Below are 9,628 nucleotides of genomic sequence, written 5' to 3'. Positions count from 1 at the left end.
TGCCCTCCTGTTAGATTCAGCCCATCTTCCCAGTCCCTCACAGTCTGGCTGATTTGGCCATTGGAGGGGTCCCAGTGACCTTCTGAAGGGTAGTTTTAGAAGGCTGGCAGGTGTGGAAGCTAGGATTCATAAGGTTACAGATGATGATGGGGGAGGGGGAATCGTGGTGTTGTACCATAGTAGACAGACAGCTGGCCTAGAGTCAGGAAGACCTGAGTTCAAATCCTCTTTCCAACACAAATTCTGCCTTGGACACTTAGCTGTGTGGGAAGTAATCTTCTGCTAGATGTTCCTGTATCTTCATTAATGTCATTTCCACTGATAAAATCTGGCTGGTTTCTGATATTGACCCACTGGACAGGGCCCTGGACTTTGGTGAAGAGATTTTTCCTTTGTGGGTCTTCAGAAGCCTATGGCTGCAGCTCCCACAGTGATGGCTGCCCCGGGGTGGGTGAATATTTAAACCCAAATTCTCCATCTCCAGGTGTCCTCCTGTCACCATTCATTCCCCATGAGGCTTTTCTCTTGGTTCATCATGGTCAGAACCAGACTCCTCAGGTTTAGGAATGCCAAATTAAAAACCACTCACACAATCCATTGACTCAGGTTTTGACCCAGAGTCTCTTTTGAGTCTGTGCCAAGGTCAGGGTACCATAGAGTTAACGCTGGAAGGGGATCAAGAGGACGTCTGGAGCAATTCTCTCGTTTTATAGAGATGGGGGTACTGAGTCCCGGAGATGTGAGGGAGGTGCCCAATGCCAGGTGAGGACTGTCCACCCACAAGGAGGAGTCCACACAAGGTCACACCATCCCTTCAAACATCTCACCAAATCCCTTTCAGACTCAGGCCCGGCGGGGCCTCCCTCAAACCTGCAATTGAAATTTCCAAACCTCACCAGCCAGGCACAGCTCATTGGTGCATTGGTTTGTGCCCTGGATGGAACGCCCAAGACCCCAGGTGGTGCCCTGCTTCGTGCCCACGTGGGAGGCTCAAAACAGAAAGTGGCTCAGGAGCTCACCTATGGGAGGGCAGCACCAGTGTGACCCTGCTCTTGTCCTGTAAGTTTCTGAATCACTTGGGGTAGGAGAGGGGACTCTGTTGTTAGGAGGTGATGATGACTCTTCCCCTATTTCACTTGACCAAGGTAAACTTGATATAATCGCTGGGGTTAATATTCCAACAAAGGCACCCAGGATTACCCACCTAGGATTATTTTTTACAGGGGAGTCTTCTCATGGTTGCTCCCAATATCAGTAGTTCTGGCTCTGGACACCAACTGCCTCCTTAATAGAATTTCTTGGCTAACATTAGGTTGTCTTCCAAAGCTACATCTCTGCTTCTGTTTCTCTCTCTCTCTCTCTCTCTCTCTCTCTCTCTCTCTCCATCTCTCTCTCTCCCTCTCTCTCTTCTCTTTCTCTCCTCTCTCTCTCCCCCTCCCTCCCTCTCCTCTCATCCCCCTCCCCCTTTCCTTCTCACTCTCTCTCCCCCTTCCTCCCTCTCTCTCCTCTCTCTCTCTCTTTCCCTATCTTTTCCTCTTCCTCTGTTCTTTTTTCCCTCTCTCTCTCCCCTCTTCCCTCTTTTTCTCACACAAGCACAGATGCGAGTACACACACACCCTGTCTGGTAACTTACTATTTAAAGCCTGGGTGTTCCATCCAAAAAGAAAGTCGTGGTTCCAACAGATTTGCTAACTATTCAGCTACCACCCCTGGCAGGGCCCTCATCCAATTATTAGATGATTGCAATGAGCTCTTAATTGGTGGCTCCACCTCAAATCTCTCCTCTCTCTAATCCAACCTTCTCTTAGCTGCCAAAGAGATCGTCCTAAAGTCCAGGTCCGACCGAGTCATTTCCTCTCCTCAGCAAACATCAGCAGCTCCCAATGTTCTCCAGGGTCCAATATAAGATTTTCTGTTTGGCATCAAAGGCTCTTCATAACGTGGTCCTTTCCCACCTTTGCCCTCTTCCAAGCACTTCCTGCCCCATGGTCTCCTTGCTGTCCCACATCTACGACACAGCCTGCTTGTACACGGGCTCTCCCTGAGTCTGGAATGCTCTCACTCCTCACATCTGCCTCTTGGCTTCTTTCATGAAATCCCACCTTCTGCAGGAGACCTTTCTCAGTCCCCGAGATGCTAGTGCCATCGGAGATGGCCACAATCTCCCCCATATGTATTTTGTATGTCCGTAGCGGTTTGCTCACTATCTTCCTTATTAAAATATGATCTCCCTGAGAGCGGGGGACTAGTTTCGCCTTTCTATATATCTCTAATATTTATATTAGAGACATATAATTAATATATAGAAACACTTTAAGGTTTACAAAACTCTTTACAAATTATATCTCATATGATCACAACAACCCTGGGAAGGAGGAACTATTATTATCTACAGGTGGGGAAGCCGAGGCAGATAATAGATAAGATTTTTGCCCAGGGTTACATAGCTAGTAAGTTTCTGAGACTGGGTTTGAACTCAAGTTTTCCTGACTTCAAGGCTAGGTCTCCATCCACTGTGCCAACCAGTTAATTCTATTTCTGGAATTTAATCAATACTTGTTAACTGACTTCATTGAGTTATTGAGGCTTTCATGGAAAGTATGTTGGGTGCTGCTTCAGAGGTGAAATAAATACTGCATACATACACACCTACATATACATATACATACATATATAAAGCTAGTCCAACAAATTTAATTCAACAAACATCAAATTCTTCCTTCTGTGCCCTGTCCTAGGCACTGGGGGAGATAAAAACTTTAAATAAATTGCAATTCTTGCCCTCATGAAATGAATGAGAGAAGTATGGATGACAATATTCTTTAACAATGATTCTCAAATATTTTGGTCTCAGAGTCTCTTTATGCTCTTCAGAATTCTCAAGGACTGACCCCAGAGACCTTTTGTTTATGGGAGTTCTATCTAGCAGCATTTACCCTATTAGAAATTAAAAATGTGAAAATATTAGTTCATTTAAAATAACAATTACAAACCCATTACATGTTAATATAAATAACAAAATTTATTAAAAACAACTCTACTTTTCAAAACAAAATAAAATCAGTGAGAAAAGTACCATTGCTTTTACACATTATAAGTATTTTTGCAAATTTCTCTAATGTTTGGCTGAATGGAAAACAGCTGGATTTTCCTCTCTGCTGCTGTGATGCTCTGGCTGAAATCTATGAAGAAAGTCCATGGTCCACAGATATGTAGTTGGAAAAGGGAGACATATTAATAGGCAAATACGTGCCTTTGTATTATTATAAAGGTCGTTTTCACCTTATGGGACCAGCTGAAATTTCTTGGGGCTCCCAAGGGGTCCTCAGACCACATCTGGAGAGCCCCTGCCCTAAAAAATTACATAATGAGTGTATTAGGATGGTGCAAAGAGGAGGTCTAAAGGTCAGTAGGTCATTCCTGATGGTCATCAGGGAAGGCTTCCTGCAAGAGGTGCTATTTGAGTTGGACTTAAAAGAATGGATAGAAATTCAATAAGCAGAGAAGGCCAGAGAATATTTAACAGACAGGCTGGTATAGTAGAAGGAGCAGAGTGAGTGCTGGATTTGGAGGACCAGGGGTGCTGCCTGTGTGACCGTGGGGGAGCTGCTCCTCACCTACAGAGGCCTCAGTTTCCCCATCTGTAAAATGAAGGAGGTGGGTGAGATGCCTGACGCGGTCCCTTCCAGGCCCAAACCAAGAATCTCCAAACTGGAGGGGATCAGCTTGTCCAACCTATACATGGGAAGATGACACATCCGGCCTCTGCCTGAAGGCCTCCAGTGAGGGGGAGCCACCCCAAGAAGCGGCTCTGATGGTTGGGGAAGCTCCCCTTCTTTCTGGACAAGATAGAGACCTGGATTGACTCAAGGGCGAGCTCATGGAGGCTCACCTCAGGAGGTGAGACTGGAAAGAGGGGGAGCACGAGACTGTGGAGAGTCCAGCCGTAGGTGGAACAGGCTGGGTTTTATTGACTGGGTGGGCAGTACCGTGACACAAAAGAGTCACGGGAGCTGGGTTCGAATCCCCACCTTGTATGACCTTGGGAAAGTCACCTTCCTGGGGCTATCTGAAAAAGGAGGGGCCTCTGAGGTCCTTTCTAGGACAGATCTGTGACCAGTGATCTAGAAAGTTTCCAAAGATTTGAGCTGCTGCTGGTGATGGTGAAGATGATGGTGATGAATGGTTCACATTAACACTTTCAGATTTACAAAAGGTTTTACAATACATTATCTCATTTTAAAAAAATTAAGCACTTATTAAATGCCTACTGGGTGCCAGTCAGAACTGGGCGATCCGTGTGGCAGGTGCTAGTGTGATCACCATTTTAGAGACAGGGACACTGAGGCTCAGGAAGGTTGAGAGGATGCGTTGCCCAGAGTCACAGAGGTAGGAAGGGATTTGAGCCAAGCTCCTGCTGCCTCCAGCTGAAGTGGGGAGAGTGAGGGAGGGAAGTGAGGAATGCTGTGGTTTGGGAGGTTGAGGCTGGAGCTGGAAGGGGCTTGTTTGTCCAGGTGGGCAGCCTCCTGCGGACTGAATGCGGTCTGGGTGACCTTGGGGGAGCTTCAGTGGGCGGTGCCTGAGCTGTGAGCCAGGGGAGGGCTGCCCAGGGAAGCGGGAGGGGATGGAGGGGCCAGGGTGCCCAGGGTGCTGAATGGGTGCCCACGTTCACTGCTTCCTGGCTGTCCCGTGTGATCAGACTCTTTTCTTTGCAGAACACGTCAAACCCCACCTGTGCTATCAGATCCGCCTGTGTGCCCTGTGGGGGGACGGAGCCGGCTGCGCCAGGACCCGCGCTGACCTGACCAGTAAAGGTACCGCACTCTCTGAGCCCCGGGGAAGGGTGGGAGGGAGCCGGGACGGCTTCCAGGAGAGCTCCAGCTCCCCTCTGATGCTTTGCTCTGCTTCACAGAGCCTCTGACGGGGCCGCATGTCCGCAGCGCCACAGCAGGGAAAGGAACAGCATCCGTCACCTGGGACGAAATCCCCGCTCACCGCCAAATGGGCTGCCTCGTTCGTTACAAGATCTACCTGCAAGAGCTGCGCTCCCAGTCCCCGCCTCACGTCTTTGGTAGGTGGTCGGGTCAAAAGCCTGGCGGGGAGGGGCAGGCACGCCGCACCCCACTCAGCCCCAGCCCAGGCCTCCCGCCCTTCTCCCAAGTGACTGAAGGCTCAGTAAGGCTGTTATGGCCCGGGCCAAGACGCGTCCCTGCCAGGAGCCTCAGATTGCCCCCGGCTAATCAAAAAAAAAAAAAAAAAAGCTTGCAGTAGGTGCTTTTATGCTACAGGGGAAAGAGCGCTGTTTACTGAGTCAGGACGGGGTTCAAATGCTGACTCTGATGCCTACTGCCTTGGTGACCTTGGGGAAGTCACAGCCTCCTGGGCTTTCCTCCGCTTTACAACCAGGGAGTCAGACCAGATGGCCCATCTGTCCTTCCCAGCCTGAGACTGGGATCCTTTCCTTCTGCTATGCTCCAGGCACCAGAAACACAGAACCAAAAATCCCATGCCCATAGCTCCCCCTTCTGTAAGGAGAGGAGTGCGGCATTCTCATATTAATGACATTTAAGGTGGAGAACAGCTCTAGGAGAGGGCCTGGGTCATATTTGCTGAGCCAAGGTACATTGGCACATATATGAAGGAGCCACAAGAACCACAAACCTACAAATCCAATATGAAATAGGGGGAGGGCACTATGGTACCATAATAAATACCGGCTCCGGAGTCAATGGACCTGGGTCCAGATCCCATCCCTGGAGCAGGCCCCCTGTGGGAAATTGGAAAAGTCATTTAGCCTTGTGCAGTTTTGAGAGCATCAGGTCGGGAAATCAGCAAGACCTGATTTTAAATGGGGTGGTACACACTAGCTCTGTGACCCTGGGCAGGTCACTTGAAAAAATATTTCTATCTTTCCCCTAGTTATGCATAACAACCATTTTTAACATGAGGTTTTTTTTAAGTTTTGAGTTCCAAATTCTAATCCTCTCTCTCCCCGCCCCTTTCCATAAATGGTAAGCAGTCAGATATAGGTTACATATGTGCAATCACGTAAAATGTTTCGTATTAGTCATTTTGTGCAAGACAACAAGGAAGAGGAGGGAAGGGAAGGGGGAGGAAGAGGGGACAGGGGAAAAGGGAAAAGAAAAGAAACAGAAGAGAGTATGCTTAGGCTGTATTTAGAGGCCATCAGTTCTTTCTCGGGGCAGATAGCATTTTTCATCATGAGTCCATTGGAATTGTCTTGGGTCATTGTATCACTGAGAACAGCTGAGTCGTTCACAATCCTTCATTGTACAATGTTGTAGTTACTGTGTACACAGTGTTCTGGTTCTGCTCACTTCACTCTGCATCAGTTCATGTAAGCCTTTCCAGGATTTTCTAAAATCATCCTGCTTGTCATTCCTTATACCTGGGCAAATCACTTCACCCTGTTTGCCTCAGTTTCCTCTTCTGTAAAATGACCTGGAGAAGAAAATGGCAAACCACTCCAGTATCTTTGCCAAGAAAACCAAAATGACTGAACAGCAACAAGCCTGTTTCTTCTGTAAAATGAGGGAGCTGGTCTAGCTGGTGTTGGGGGTCCCTTTCTCCTTCAAATGTATGGGTCCACGATCCCAATAGCATTAATGCCAGTCTTATCCTATATGGCTTTTTGGAAGTGTCTCCCACATAGATTCTGCACATAGTCAGGGTAGGAATTTGTTTTTCTTGACTGCATATTTGTTAGAAGTACCCCCCCCTTGTTCTTTTAAATTGAAAAGGGCAGAAGGGAAGGAAAAGAAATGCTTGTTCATTGAAAAATAAAACAGGTGGCACAGTAAGAGTGAAGTAAGGCCCCGGAGTCAGGAGGGCCGGGATTGGTTCCAGCCTCAGATACTTAACACACAGAGACACACAGAGAGAGAGAGAGAGAGAGAGAGAGAGAGAGAGAGAGAGAGAGAGAGAGAGAGAAACTGGCCGTGTAACTTTGAGCAAGTTACTTAACCCCAATTGCTTTAAAATTAATTAATTAATTAATAAAACATGAAGTGTCTCCCACCAGCCTCTCTGGGCTGTCTGACCCTCCTCTTTCACCTCTCCACTGCCTTCATCTGTTCTTGCCCTTTCCTCTGTTCCCCTCGTAGTTATTAGGAAGCACATCTTGTTGAATGACTTTCTCTTTCCTTCAGTTAATTTCCAGACCCGAGTCAGCTCTCGGAGTCACCACCTCCCAATCCAGCCTGTCTCACATATACTTGCCTACACTCCCCACAATCAGGATTCTGTGATGCATTTGTTTAATCTTCAACTCAACACTTCGTGAAGCTCCCTTTCCTTCTGGGATGCGACTGCTCAGCTTCTCCTTACAGCAGGGCACTAGCTGCTTAGACAAGCTTGACCTTGAGAAAGGCAGCTTAGCCCAGTGGGCGTGAGGCTGGTCTCCCCTTACAGGTCAGTCTTTCCCCAGCAGGCTGTAATCTCCCTGAGGACAGGGACTGTTCCTTTTTTTATGTATTTCTCCATGGCCTGGTGGTTAATCTAAAGCCCAGGTTCTTACCCTTTTTTGTGTTTTCTGGACCCATTGGGCAGTCAAGTGAAGCTCAGAGACTCCTCCTCAGAATCATGTTTTTAAAGGTATAAAGTACATTATATGGAAACCAGTTCTATGGAATAAAGCTATCAGCTAGGTGGCACAGTGGATAGAGGACCCAGACTGCTCTCAGGAAGATCTGAGTTCAAATCCAGCCTCAGACACTTTTACTCTTTGTGTGACCCTGGGCAAGTCACTTAATCCTGTTTGCCTCAGTTTCCTCATCTGTAAAATGAGCTGGAAAAGGAAATGGCAAACCGCTGTACTCTAGTGTCTTCCAGGAAAATCCCAAATGGGGTCCCAGAGAGTTGGACTCAACTGAATGACAAAAGCTATCAAAATATTCCTAAATCCTAGGTTAAGAATCCCTGGGCTAGTCCAGTAACGATTGAGTGCAAATACTATCATCTACATCGTATAGTGGAAGGAATCCTGGATTTGAAATCAGGAAGACATGGGTTTGTGTCTTACCTCTCACATGGCTTGGGCTGTGTGACCCTGGGCAGGTCACTTCTCCTCAGGACCCCAGACAACACTTATACAACTGCCAGCTGCAGAAGTGCTTTGGTAGAGGGAGTTTCCTCACTGGGAACTCCCCACAGCAATGAAATCACAGGTTCAGTCCACGGATCGTTATCTCCCATTCCCTACCCCCTCATATTTGTGATTTAATTGGACAAGAAGCTTCCAGTGAGCAATTTTCTCTGCCCGTGCAGAAGGTTGCCTGGGTAGCCAATCAATCATAAAGCATTTATTAAGGACCTACTATGTGCCAGGCATTGGCAAACATTTCACAACTATTATCTCATTTGATCCTCACAGCAACGCTGGCAGGTAGGTGTTGTTATGATGCCTATTTAGGAAACTAAGGCAGAGGTTAAGTGACTTACCCAGGGTCACACAACTAGTATGTGTCTGAGGCTGGATTTGAACTCGGGTCTTCTGTGCTCTCTGCACGATGACACCACCACTGGCTGGGTTCATATTCTCTGGGCTTATTCTCAGAGACTCCGTTTCCACATTTGTGAAACATCTCACAGTTGTCAGGAAAGCGCCTGTGAGTGCCATACAAAGGCGAGTATCACCATTATTTTCATTATTAGTACTGATGCACCAAAAGCTCATTTCCTCCTACTGGCTAAACACGTGGGATTGTCCTCTAACCCAAAGTCTGCATCGGAACTGAGAGGCCGTTTGCTTCAGGGGGAAGGGAGAGGGACTGGGAGTCGGAGACCCTGGCTTCTATCCTGCTGCTGGGCTACAACTTACCGGACTTCTCAGCCCTCAGTTTCCTATCTGTGAAGTGGAGGGAGTTGGATTAGACAGTTGCCAAAGTGTCTTCTGACTCTAAATCTTATGATCTCATGAACTCAGAACAGACTTTTGGGTTCCCAAGGGTCTGGTGCTAATTAGCCGGCCCAGCCTCAGTCATCTCATCTACTCAGTGGGGCTAATCATGCTCACCTCACCCACATGGTGTCTGGCATTAATTGGAGTCTAAGAAAAACCAAGATTCTCAGATACGAGGCACAATCAAACTGCTGAGTTCCGTCATTTGCTTTAGGTCACCAGGAAAGACCCTGCCCTGTGAGCAAGGGAGCCCAGGAAAGGCTATTTTTGCAGCCAGGATACAATCCTTGCCCAACCAAAAGCCAGAGTGAGCTGTCCCCATTCTTGAGTATTCAGAAAGTCATCAGAGGAGTTGCTGATCCCCCCTCTGGCTTATGTTTCTTTGTAGGGGAAAAACAGTCTTTGAACATTTCTCTGCAAATAGCCATTGCTGTACAGAGGAAACAGGGAGAGCATAAGGAAACTGAGTCTGCCAAAATGATCCATATACAGATCCCACCATTTTGTTTAACAGCTTCACACCAATGGAAATAGTAGGTCCTTTGTGTTTCAAAGAAATCATTCCCTCTGAAAGACTACAGTGAGATGGAGAGAAAGAGTTAAAGAGATATAGATAGGTAGATGTTGGCTAGAGATGGAGAGCTGGGTAGATTAGATGAACGGATGGATGGATGGATGGATGGATGGATGGATGGATGGATGGATGGA

At 47.4% G+C, this 9,628-nt stretch overlaps 1 protein-coding gene across 1 annotated transcript in view; it reads left to right on the top strand.

Annotated features, from left to right (window-relative positions):
- Positions 1-9,628, top strand: part of LOC138165252 (interleukin-12 receptor subunit beta-2-like) — a 67,762-nt gene that overhangs the window by 49,502 nt on the left and 8,632 nt on the right. The window contains exons 10-11 of the mRNA XM_069093384.1: positions 4,716-4,814; positions 4,913-5,071. Of these exons, the coding sequence (XP_068949485.1) occupies positions 4,716-4,814; positions 4,913-5,071 (258 nt within the window). The remainder of the gene's footprint in view (positions 1-4,715; positions 4,815-4,912; positions 5,072-9,628) is intronic.

This window comes from Petaurus breviceps, unplaced genomic scaffold, assembly GCF_028583685.1.
Source record: "Petaurus breviceps papuanus isolate PSGF00001 unplaced genomic scaffold, PetGlider_PUasm1.0 208, whole genome shotgun sequence".
Classification (NCBI taxonomy): domain Eukaryota; kingdom Metazoa; phylum Chordata; class Mammalia; order Diprotodontia; family Petauridae; genus Petaurus; species Petaurus breviceps.
The sequence above is the reverse complement of the archived record's forward strand: the minus strand, read 5'-3'. Positions and strand labels throughout refer to the sequence as shown.